Source organism: Dromiciops gliroides, chromosome 3 (assembly GCF_019393635.1).
Source record: "Dromiciops gliroides isolate mDroGli1 chromosome 3, mDroGli1.pri, whole genome shotgun sequence".
Taxonomy (NCBI): Eukaryota; Metazoa; Chordata; class Mammalia; order Microbiotheria; family Microbiotheriidae; genus Dromiciops; species Dromiciops gliroides.
Window position 1 is genome coordinate 527,959,171 of NC_057863.1, and position 13,652 is coordinate 527,972,822.

A 13,652-nucleotide genomic window follows, 5' to 3' on the forward strand; every position below is an offset into this window, starting at 1 on the left:
CGATCACTTGTCACAGATGTTGTAGAGAAGATTCCTGTTCAGGAATGGGTTGGATTTGATAACCTTTACAATTCCTTCCAATTCTAAGATAATGTGATCATATGATTGTTAATATGACAGAGGAACTAGAGATGTTAATCTTGAGAAAAGACTACAGACTTAAAATATTTGGAGAATTGCCTTAAAGAGGCACAAACTCTCCTGACCAGCACAAATAACTGAATTATTTATTTCTTTGCTCATTGTTACATATCCAGTTTGTGTTAGAATGTTAACCCAAGACTATGACTTCAAAGATGGACCCCTATCCAATATGCTAATCCAGCTCTCTATATTACCCTGACTCTATTCTGAGAGGGAAAAACTAGAACCAACCAAAGAATAGCTGGTTATAGAGAAGAAAATCTCTGGTTCACATAAGGAAATACTTGCTTATGACTACAGCCATTTTTAAATGGAATCAACTGTCTTGGATATAGTATGTTGTCCCAGGAAGGTCTACAAGGATGCAGTTGAGAGAATTGAAGCTTCAGATACAATTCTATTGTCTATGAGAAAACTAGTTTTTTCTGGCATAAAGAAAAAATAAATTCTGATATTCTGAATATCTTCTTATATATGCTTCAGTGGTTTTTTTTATTGTGAACAGTTCATTTCAGACTTCTCTGCACTTACCTTCTGGTCAATGCTGAAAGATAGGTAGTTAATCTATGTTTTGCCTAGCAAAGTACCTGGCATAAAGTATATGTTTAATAAATCTTTGTTGATTGATTGATGCCTATACTTAATCTATATTGACCTCAATATCCTCTTCTATAAAACTGGGCAATTGTGCAAGATAAATGCTAAGGTTCCCTATGGCTCTAAAACCTATGATTTTATGATTCAACCATAACAAGTAATGATTTTTTTTTTGAGAAATGATCCTAGAGATGAGATTCTGGGCTGATTGCTAATAATAACTAAAGCAATGTGTCCCGTTAACATATCAAGCAGAAGTGTGAATCCAGTTTAGATAAAGAAATCTGAAACACAAATACACATTTGACTATAACAGGGAAGCTACAGCCTATGAGACCCAATTACTTGCTACAGCTCTTACAGATGTGAACATCTGCTTGAGAGAATAGTTAGCATGTATGTCTAGCTCCTTCTGCCAAATCGTTAAGGATCCAAGTAGGCTAAGGAACTAAACATGCAGGGAATAATTCAGTTTCTGGATTCTGCTTGAAGGGCTCAATGCTGGAAAGATCTAAAGGTTTTCATGGTAAGAGAGGCTGAAGAAAAGGAAAGGGTAATTTAATAAAGTCAATTAATATGATGAATCATATTATCTCTGCATCCCTAGTTCCCCTCAGATTTCAGCCCTATAATAACCCTTGTGTTTTGCCTGTCCTCTAATCTATAGCTCCTCCTTTCTGACATATCTATGCCACTCTTTGGCAAACTCCACATCATATTGCCTTCACTCTGGCCATCATCCTCATCTCTCCTACTGCAAACTTGAAATCTACTCCTGCATCCCCAGTCTCTGATAGAAGATTTTCCCACTCCCTTTTTTATATGCTATCTTCCCTAATTAAAATGGGAGCTTTTTGAGGGTACGGAGTGCCTTCTTCCTTTTATTTGTATCCCTAGGTCATAGCATAGTGCCTGACATGTGGCAAGTGCCTAATATATGTTCTATCTACCTATCAACCTATTGTCTATTTTTTGTCGAATATTCATGCCATTCATCCACTCCCCAAAATGATCTGTTTTCTAATAACTAGAAGTTACTAGCCACTAGTCTAAAATTTATAATCCTAGTTAATGTTCTCTCTAATCTTTTCAGGCTGTGAAAAGATAACCATATTATATGAGCAAATTTATGCGTATATAATACAGACAGACAAATAAGTGAGCCTATGTGTATAGAGATAAACCTTTTGCAAGCAAATAAAACTGACAACAAAGGTGATGTGAATACATGCTTAATGGTATGCATAATCATTATTTTGTTATGTTGTGATTAAACATAAATGGCAAACAGATCACATAAATTACTGTAATTAATATTACTTTTTCACAGCCAAACCATATTTCATTCTTTATTAGTTCTCCGGTATCTATATTCAGCATCAATGTTTCCAGTTTTCTCTAGTACCATGTATTACTGAATCATGTAGATTCATAGAAAGGTCCTTGAAGGCCACCTAGCCTGGTCTCTGACTCAGTGTGGAAATCCCACTTATATCACTCTTGACAATCATGTAACCTCTACTACCAATCCAAGTGAGTCCACTCAGCAGATTTCTGATTCCATTGCTGAACTGTCCTCAAGAGTGCTTTGTTTATTTATTTGTTTTTAATTCTAATATTAAACCAAAATCTGAGTCATTTTCACTCTCCCATCCTGACCCAGGGGGTCTTCCACACCACAGACCCCAGTTCTTATTACACCAGCCAAAACAGTCTCCCATCACAACAATGTCTTTTATTTCCTTAGCAATCTGTTTCAAGACTTCATCTGTCATTTTTTCCATCTGTCCAATAGTATATAATTATATCGTATTATCTCTTGTACAGGACTACAAAAGATTAGTAGCTTCATGAATTGGCCCAGAGTAAATAATTCCCAGCATGGCCGACATTATCATTAGACCACAGATCCTGCAGAACCTTCCCAGAAATAAAATAAATCCTGCTTCTCATGTCACATTTCTCGTAACATTCTACCTAACCCAGAGGTACCTTGAATAAAAATGTACCAAGAGATGTCACAAGAGCATTGTCAGAATTTTCCCTTTGGAGTATAAAAATCCCTCCCATGAATGGGGCTATGGGCTAGTTCAAGGATGGGAAAATGTCTTTTGTAAACACAAATCTTTGACTAATAGAGCCTATAGCCCACTTCAAAGAAAAAGATGCTGAGCCTTAGACTAGTTTACTGAAGGTGCGTTGCTATTTCATGTTTAGATAAAATTAAAATGGGCCATGGAACTACTGATTTCTACCTGATCTGTTGCATTCTGAAATGAACATATGTAGTCTTTTAAATCTCTTCTATGAATAATCTCAAACACCTTAGTTCAAACTTAAGGACTGACAGGTTGGTCTATCAAACTAATATGCTGTTTCTGCCTCCTTTTAGTGTCATCCAAATATGCTTTCATTAATCAGTTTTCAAATAAGCAAGCAAATATTTACTGAAAGTCTGCCATATTCCAAGTACTGTGCTAGGTGCTAGGGATACAAAGACAAAAGTAAAATGCTACCAGCCCACAAGGAGCTTATATTCTATTGGGATATATATATATATATATATATATATATATATATATATATATATATATATATATATATATATATTTAGGAGAGAATGGTAAGTGGGGATTTGGTTCTTATAACATGAGCAGGGGGAACAGCCTACTGCCAATTTATATGGGGATTTGTTAAACCTGCTTCTAGAAATGCATGAGGATATTTAATGGAGGGATTCTGTCCCCAATTCAGGGCATGCATAGGTATTTTGTGATTATTTCCTGTTTGATTACATCATGGTTAAGAAAAGTCTTTAACTGGCTGCTGAGCTAGAACTTGGTGTGCATTAAAAAGCCAAATCATGTTCTCTTCCTGGTGGTTGAAGAAAGAAATGTTGTAAGCCTCTGAGTAGAAAGAGAACTCTTGGACTTCTAGGTATCCACCTGAGCCACCATTTGTCTAATGAACAGTCCTACTGTTACACTTATTTGGATGAAAAAATAATGAATTCTGCTTTAGAAGTGTTGAGTTTGAAATGACTTCAAGACATCTGGTTTGGAATATCTAACAGAACATTGTGGTGTGGGCCTGGACTTCAAGAGACACTGTAAGGCTGAAGATAAGGTAACCAAATAAGATAGCATAGAGAAAGAAGAGAAGATGGCCAAGTACAGATCTTTGGATTATAAATATAGTGAAGGGGTATAAATATAGTGATATGGGTGCATGAGTGAAGGAGACCAATAAGAAGTGGTCAGACAGGTAGGAAAAGAATAAAGGGGACAGTGTCACCAAAAAACACTCAAGAATATTCAGGAGAAATGGGTAGTTAACAATGTTACTGCAGAGATATTAAGAAAGATAAAAATTAAATCATTGTTAACTGGGGAGAAAACAGTTTCAATTGAATGATGATGTCAAAAGCCAGATTGCAAAGAAGTGAATGAGAGAAAATTGGAAGCAGTAGAGGTAGACAGTTTTTATTTCCCCCATAAGTTTTACTGAGAAAGGTAGGCAAGGTACAGGATGACAGCTTGAAGGCATAGTGGGTCTACTGAGAATTTTTGAAGGATAGAAAAGAGTTGAGTGTAATTAAAGGCTATTGGGAAGGAACTGGTAAGTAGCAAGAAACTAAACAGTGGAGATGGAGATGATTAAGGGAGCTATCTGCTTTAGAAAAAAGGAAGATCAAGAATACTTGTAGAGTGTGCTGACCTTAGCAAGATGTACAATTTCTTTATCAAAGGCCAAACTAAAGAATAGAGAATGATTCCAATGAAGTCTGAGATGAAAGGGAACAGAAGGAGCTTTGGCTTCAGACTAAGAAAGAATAACCTCTAATTTTTCAGCAAATTAGGAGTTGAGATCCTCATATGAGACGTTCAGGAAGAGTTGGCATGGGAGGCTTGAGGAAAGAAAAGGAGATCTGGAACAGCCACCGTATGGAGAAAGCTAGAGAATCAATTAGGGATGAGCAAAAGGATGGCCTTGGGGCAGCTAAGTGGTGCAATGGCCCTGGAGTCAGGAGTACCTGAGTTCAAATTCAGCCTCAGGCACTTAACACTTACTAGCTGTGTGACCCTGGGCCAGTCACTTACCCCCAATTGCCTCACTTAAAAAAAAAAAAGGATGGCCTTGTGAGGCCCCAGTTCAAATTAGAGAACAAAAGTTTATTGTGGACCCAATTAGTACGGTTGTACGACTTCCTCCAATTCCGTTGAGCAGCATGTGAGTAGGATTAGAGGAAGAAGGTGGTGGCAGGGATCCAGGATTGGGATCTGGCAAGACATGAATGGCAAGAGGACATAGGGGCAAGGTTTTTTTATATGAGTTAATGTGCTGTGGTGGAAAATTAACAAGTTTGGAATCAAAAGACTTGAGTTAACATACCAGTTCTGACTTATCATCTATGTAACCTTGAGAAGGTCGCTTTACTCCTTTGAGATTTGATTCTTCATCTATAAGATGGGGATATTTTTAATACATGTCCTATCTATTTCACAGTGTTTTGGAGACATGGCTTCATAACTGTCAGTGATTTAGAAAGGCTATCAATAAATGCTAACATTAATTATTAAGAATTTATAAATTATTTAACATATTTGATATTAAACTTATGTTATTAATAATTTTTAAATATATCTGTGTCTTCTTCATTTAAAATGTTGTCACTACCCTTTTTATCTAACTTGTTCCATTTAAATAAGGTATGTACTTGTCCAATTCTCTATAAAGCTATATGGTCTCTTTTAACTGAGTTTATATTCAACAATAGTGATAAAAAGCTTAAAATAAATATCTGAGATTATTAACACTTTGGCATAAATGAATTTCAAAGCACAAATGATGTTTTCAGGCCCTTTCCTACATTAATAGGAAAAGGGATTTTAAAAACTCCAAGGCACTGGGCTCTAGAAGAAAATTGAGTAGAAAAGAAATAGGATTGGGCAGGTAATAAAGAGATGAGAAGAATCCCACACAGAGGGAAAGGGAACATAAAGGTAAGACCATGTGCATCTCATGTAATAATTTTATCAAGTTAACTTTGTTTATCAATAGCATTGTAGGATCAGACAGAAGTTATGAATAAAAGTACTTCTGTCATGGTATCCTCCCTGGGTCTCTGTTTCTTCATCTACAAGATGAGTCTAGGTACCTCTAAGGTCCCTTCTAGCTCTATATCTATCATCCTAAGGACTACTTCCCTTTGCAACTGAGCAAGGACTATATAGTTGGAGCAATTCTGACCAGTGACACCGTCTTTAAAAGCAGGCATAAAATTTAGAGAAGGCTTCACACAAAAATTATACAGACAAGGGGGCAGCTAGGTGGTGCAGTGGATAAAGCACTGGCCCTGGATTCAGAAGGACCTGAGTTCAAATTTGGCCTCATTGCCCCACAAAAAACCAAACCAAAACAAACAAACAAAAATTAGGCAGACCAGTAATAAATAAAGAAATGGGCCTTTGGGGGCAGCTAGGTGGCACAGTGGATAGAGCACTGACCCTGGATTCAGGAGGACCTGAGTTCAAATCTGACCTCAGACACTTAACACTTACTAGTTGTGTGACCCTGGGCAAGTCATTTAACCCCAATTGCTCCATAGAAAGAAAGAAAGAAAGAAAGAAAGAAAGAAAGAAAGAAAGAAAGAAAGAAGGAAGGAAGGAAGGAAGGAAGGAAGGAAGGAAGGAAGGAAGGAAGGAAGGAAGGAAGGAAGGAAGGAAGGAAGGAAGAAAGAAAGAAAGAAAGAAAGAAAGAAAGAAAGAAAGAAAGAAAGAAAGAAAGAAAGAAAGAAAGAAAGAAAGAAAGAAAGAAAGAAAGAAAATGGGCCTTCATGATAGCTCACTTTAACTCACACAAGTATAAGGTCAAACCCTAAACTGAAACTTGCTGGGGAGGAGAATAAGGACAATAAGAGGAGGTTAAAAAAAAAAAAAACAGGTCTGTCACCAGGACCCTGGTCACTACTGACTTCAGGCCACAGCAGAAAGAAGAAGGGAAGTCAGCAATGACTCTTTGGAAAGATTGCCATTGAGCATTTTACAGGCTTTCCATATCTAGTGTTCAGGATGCTAGAATTACAAAAGCCATAATACTAGATGCACACCCTTGAAACAATTGCAGGCAATGTTTTATGGAACAAGGGAAGGTTCTCACACAGGTCCTAGGAAGAAATTCTAAATATTGGTTGATGCATGGAGTCTGGCTGAAACAAATAGAGGGTACAAGGATATAATATGGAATTTTCCAAAATTATGAGAGCAAGAAGAGGGCAAGGTAAGCAGGAAGATGGAGCATACTTAGTAACCAGAGCAGAGAGAGCCTGAAGCAAGTGAGACTTAAGTTCTCTGAGAGATACTAGAGGTTTTAGGTCTTTTTAAATGACCACACTGTCAACTACACTCGCATTGCATTGAATTCAGTTCCTTATATTTTTTTTCTTTGAGTTGCATAGAGAATGGGTAGTATTGGGAAAAGATTATATAGTATGAATAATAGAAGCATAAAATCATAGAATGATAGAATTAGGGCTGGAAAGAACTTCAGAAGTTATCTACTCCAACCATCTCTTTTTACAGATGGGGAAATGAGGCTCAGAGAGGTGAGAGGACTTGTTCAACATCACACAGGAAGCAAGTGTTGGGATTTGGCTACAGGTTACATTTATATGGACAGTAACATGAAGTGAAGAGTTGACGCCTGTTCAACCAACTTTCTACTGAAGAAAAGGTTTTGGCCTGAATTGAAATAATGCAATTTGGCTGCCTATAACTATCAAAGTTATCAGCTCTCTAATGTAATTTACCTTGAAGACCTAGCCATGAAATAAAAACTAGAATATTTCTTGGTATCAGATTTTACACTAAGCAGAACAATATAATTTCCAGGAAAACAATGTATTAATATTGTTACAAAGGGTGAAAGAATAAACTTTAAGCAATAAGCTTTCTATGATGGATCAGGTTTATTTTGGAATGTGAGAAGGGGGATTAATTTTTACATAATATTTCTATTTAATAATTTAGCCTAATGGATATATGGCCTATTAATATAAATATAGTTTAAAATATCTAATGGTCTCAACTAACATTTTCACTGTGCTTTTTTTCCAGATTCATCTGACTCTAAAGGACTACATGGCAATTTCCTCCCCCAAAAATACCATAATGAAAACATAATCATTAAACCCTTATAGAGTATGTCCACAGGGTCACTGAAATTCTCTTGGTTATTTTTTTTTCCAGAATGCTTCCTTCCCATGTGCTCCTTGGTAAAAAAAAAAAAAAAGAGTATTGTTTATCCCAACCACAATGACTTCTCCCAAATTCTTTGCTACAAACCTCAGAAAGCAAAGGGTTGGGGGGCAGCTAGGTGGCACAGTGGATAGAGCACTGGCCCTGGAGTCAGGAGTACCTGAGTTCAAATCCGGCCTCAGACACTTAACACTTACTAGCTGTGTGACCCTGGGCAAGTCACTTAACCCCAATTGCCTCACCAAAAAAAAAAAAAAAAAAGGAAGCAAAGGGTGGGTGTGTTCTGAATTTAGACCCTCCCACACACATCACCACCAAATAGGTTTTTTTTAATCTTATAAGGAATTTTTCTATGGGAATATAGATTCTGAATTATAGTATGGTTTATTAATAATCATCCATACATAAACATATATACACATATTAACTGAAGGCAAGTAAAATGTAAAAAGCTATGACCAGGGGCAGCTAGATGGTGCAGTGGATAGAGTACTGGCCCTGGAGTCAGGAGGACCTGAGTTCAAATTCGGCCTCAGACACTTAACACTTACTGGCTGTGTGACCCTGAGCAAGTCACTTAACCCCCATTGCCCCGCAAAAAAAAAAAAATCTATGACCCATGAGCAAGTAGAATTCAAAACTCTTTGGCATTTTCCAGTTATCTCCAATTTCTTGCTACAATTGAGTTTCTGATCCATTGGGAAAGGCTAACAATATATACCATGAACATACATGGAAAATGAGGGAGCAGACCAAAAAAAAATGATAATACAAAAAAGGCAGCTTTAGCTAAGCCACCCTCATCTAAAAAAAAAAAAAAAACTGTGGTAGGTCTATGTGCGGCTTCCAGTTGGTAGCTGGCATGCGGTAGAAAGGGTGCTAGATTTGGAGTCAGGAAGATTCATATTCAAGTCTAGTCTCGGACACTTACTAATTATGTGACTCTGGGCAAGTGACTTGATTTCTCTCAGCTTCAGCTTCCTCATCTGTAAAATGGGGCTAATAATAGCATCTAAAAAGGTTGTCATGTGAAGCACATGAAATAACACATGTAAAGGATTTTGAAAATTTTAAAATGCTATATAGTAGTAGTAGTAGTAGTAGTAGTAGTAGTAGTAGGCCTCCACCAGTCAGGGACGACCATGGATCAGCACCTTGGAGAGCCACAGGCCACAGTGTGGCTGTGCAGTCCAATACGGGAGCCCATACGGGAGCCGCAGCTCCTGAGTGACTTATAATTGGTAACTGCCGCATCCCGTGTTGTATCTACCCCATGAGGAGTAGCTGGAGTGTCCTCTCCAGGGCGCTAGCCTGGGCAGATCAATATGGAAAACAAGCTGTTGCCCATCCAGCAGGTTTTCTCTCTCCCCGACACTGGTGGATCCAAAGGAGAGGCAGAGCCAATACAGTTTGGCACCAGTGCCGCCGGAGTTGCCAGAGGGATGTGATGTCCAATATCCAACTGCCTAAGGGACTCCTATATAATGCTATATAAATGCTGGATATTATTACTATTGCATATTATCAGATTATAAAATCTAATCCAAAGACCATCATTGGGATTTTAACACACCTCACTGAATGAAACATTGAATAATAAGAGATAGGACTTAGAGGGGTACATGTGAAGGATGGAATATTAATATTATAGGGGAATTTCTCTTCAAATGAATAAATACAAGTCAAAGGAAATAACTTCAAGGAACCATTAAAGAACTCCACTTATACTGCCCATAATAGCTGGCTATACCAAATAGGCATATCAAGGAACTGAGATAGAAAGTGGGTCACATCACTCAGGCCAAAGGCTAGATGGCAGAAAACCATTTGCTCAACAACAATTAGTGAGCAATTACCTCTAATTTACCCCCCGATAATCACCAAAATCCTTTTTACTTACCCAATAACTTGATGCTCATAATACTGTAGTGTCCTCTTGAGAGTCTGCTGTATAATCTGAGGCTACAGAATAATAATAAAAAAGATATTATCAGCAAATCATTGTCAGCCCTGCTCCAAGCATCACGGGCAGCTAGGTGGCTACTGATTTATCATGTAACGTTGTTTGTTTTACAATATTAACCCATTTTACATTTTGCCATGTGTTTTCCCCACAGGAACTAACAGGAGGCCTCCACAATCCTAAACATTTTCTATCTGAAATATCCTGTTATATTCCTGGCTGTTTCTTCCAGATTCTTCCTCCCAGTTATTCAATTCACTTTAAAATTGAGTTCCTTCAATATGCCCGGGACTGAGGGTGATGAGGTTATTACTGCCCCCAAAGAATTTACAATATGTTTGATGAGATGAAACATATAACCATGAAAGATAGTGTCCAGTCCGGAAGGGATCTCTGACAAGTCCTGCTATTCTATTTCAACCAGAATTTCAAAGGATGTTCAAATCAAGTGGCAGTAAAATAGATTAAGTGAAAGATGATAGCCAGCTAGATAAAGCATTGATTAAGTATTTGCTATATGCTGGGCACTTTACTAAGAGCTAGGGATACAAAGAAAGAAAAAATGAAAGTCCTTGACCTCAAGGAACTTAGAGGAAGACAGCATATAAAGTGAAGCTGGAAAATGGGGGGGGGGGGTGAGTAGGAGTGGGGAAGGATGCAGACAGAACAAGAGTGAGACATGGCCTAGCAAGATAAGGTGAAAGTTCACCTATCAGAGCCCAGGGAAGCTCCAGGGGTGGAGTTTCTTGTAGGGAGGAGATGATGATGAAGAAAGGATTATGGAAAGAATTCTCTTTTTATAAAGAGATTTTTGGCTTTTTACTAGAAGAGGACTTTGTAAATCTACTGTATTTTAGGAATGTGATTCTACCATGAGGCTAATGGGAGAAGGTCATTTTAAATGACACAACCTATTCATGAATAGAGCAATCACCAACCTAATTTTCTCAAGGGCCCCATGGGTTTGTTATCAAAACACTGGGGAATTTCTGGGGCAGTCACAAGGACTTGGGGGCAGGAGATTAAATTGCTGCCAACTCCCAAACAGTTCTTGACAAAGCTTTATAATCCACTCCCTCTCTCTGATAACTCAGGATAATTTTTTTTTTAATCCCATGAAAATCAGTGAATCTATTCTTAGCATTCTTCAGCCCAAGGAAGCTATAGGAAAGACATAAAGATCACAAAACACATCCCTCACAAAATAAAATGGAAGCAAAAGGTAACTTTTTGCTAATAGGATACTCAGTAAAACAATAATGGGCAAAATATTGAGTAAATCAATGAGGAAGGGGAAAAATCTCCATATCAGTCATAAAATTATCAGCTCAGTGATTTGTCACAAAGATGATTTTTCTGTACACAGACCCCTCAAGTTTGTGTTGATAAGTGATCAAAAGCTCTGGGATAATCACAAGTTCATAGATTTAGAGTAGGAAAGGACCTTATAATTTATCAAGTCCAACCCCCTCATTTTATATATGAAGGAAGCTGATGCTTAGAGAGATAAAGTGACTTTTCTAAGGTCACAAAGGTAGTGAGTAGTAGTGCTATAGATTTGAACCCATGCCCTCTGACTCCAAATCCAATGCTTTCTTCATTGTACTGAACATTATAGGACTTGAATGAGTAATTAATTCATCTATTCACTGAGAAAGAAGTAGACAACTTGTGGTAGAAATCAGAGATATCGTACAGAGCAAATACACCAGGATTCAAGGAGTAAACAAAGAGCCAAACTCTAAAACTAGGACCTTACAAAGACAACTGATCCAGAAAGCAAGCAGGAAATCAAGAAATGATTCCAAGACCAAAGGTCAAAAGTTGAAGGGAGGTCACCTTGCAGCAAAATCAGGAATGTGCCAGAGTGGGAGGAAGGGAGAAGATGAAGTATCTGCCACTGACAGTTTGTCTCACTTGTTTCATGTAAGGAATCATCCAAGAGCCTTATCCTTTTATGTCTTCAACATCCTACTTATGTCTCTTCCTAATTCAGCTGTCCCCACAAAATTGTAAGTTGAAAAAGAGCAGGGGGGACAGCTAGGTGGCTCAGTAGATAAAGCACGGGCCCTGGATTCAGGAGGACCCGAGTTCAAATTCAGCCTCAGACACTTGACACTTACTAGCAATTTGACCTTGGGCAAGTCACTTAACCCTCATTGCCACACCAAAAAAAAGAAAGAAAGAAAGAAAGAATAAGAGTAGGGTAAAGCATGAGCATAGGGGAGAGGTTCTTTCATATACTGTTTTCCTGGATCTGGTTATTTCACTCTACATCAATTCATAAAAGTTTTCCCATGATATTTAGCTTTTATTTCCCATGATAGATGATAGATAGATTAGATCGATAGATAGATAATAAATAGATAATAGATGATAAATAGATGAATCATAGATAGATCATAGATACATAGATACATAGATACAGATAGATTTCATTTAAACCAGATTGGAAAAGTAACTGAAGACTATAATCAGGTACATTGAACAATGGCATAGTTACTGAACGAATGGACTTGGAGTAAGACTGAATTCCTCTGATGCTTAACCTCTCTTACCCTAGTTTCTTCATCAATAAAATAGGAATAAAAGGTTTATTTTCAGGCTCAAATGATGAGATAGTGTCTATAGAGAACATTGTAATCTTTATAGAACTAGATAAATATCAGTTCTATTTCTTTGCTACTTAGTGTGTCAGACAATCCTTTTCAAATTATGGTCCATGCAATAAACCTAGGGGAAATAAGACATCCTTATACATGGAAAACATGGAAATCAAACTATGAATAAACCTAAAGAGGAGCCTTTTGGCTACTGTAGCACAGTCATAATTGTTACAGGTTTAAGTATAAACAGGCAGATATAGGCATCCTAATACTTACAGTAGTTTGCAGGGAAGGGAAATGTGCCTTAAGGGTTTAACCCAAGGACAACCTAAACCAAACTATCATTAGTCATTGGCAGGACTCCTGGGATTCCAATGTCTCTGGCACTAGATTGACAATTCCTGAGCCAAGATAATTTTCCCTTTGGCAATGTGTCTAAAGGGTGGAGAATACCATGGCTTGACTGGCCTGTGCAATAGGTCTAATCACAAAACACGTAGAAATAGAAACCAGAATACATGGGGTCAGTTACCCCAAGAACAGCCTCATTTGTACTCAAGTGTAATTATTTTCTCTTTACCAAGAATTTCCCAACTTTAAAACTCAAACGGTTGTCAGAAAGCACATTCCCGCGAAAGGGATTAAACCTTTTAAAGAACTTTTTTCCCTGTGTAAAGCAATTACTCCTGCTCTCAGCAGGAGTTAAATTTGCTGCCTCTGAAATGCATTAAAAGGATAATATCCTCTGGGAACATTCTGCAGAGTTTCTGGTAAGCCAAGTCATTCTATATCAAACCAATGGTTAACCAGTGAGCCTTCTCCAATGTACCAATCTACATCTTTGGTTACTGCCTAACGGAAAATGTCCTGATCTTCTGGTTTATCAAGGTTTATTTTGCAGCAGCCTGTCTTTCAAGATACAAGATCACTCTGCTTAGGGAAGTGACCACCATTTGAAAGGAATCTTCTCACATTTGAAAAAATTCCATAATTGGCCAAAAATTGTCAAATGAATAAATTCAAATAAACACAGTGTTCTGGTTTGTGACAGTTCTTAAACTTTTTTTCCATTCATGACCCTTTTTC

General features: G+C 37.6%; 1 protein-coding gene across 1 annotated transcript in view; it reads right to left on the reverse strand.

The window, feature by feature from the left end:
* Positions 1–13,652, reverse strand: part of GUCY1A2 (guanylate cyclase 1 soluble subunit alpha 2) — a 424,741-nt gene that overhangs the window by 359,853 nt on the left and 51,236 nt on the right. The window contains exon 2 of the mRNA XM_043994631.1: positions 9,898–9,959. Within this exon, the coding sequence (XP_043850566.1) occupies positions 9,898–9,959 (62 nt within the window). The remainder of the gene's footprint in view (positions 1–9,897; positions 9,960–13,652) is intronic.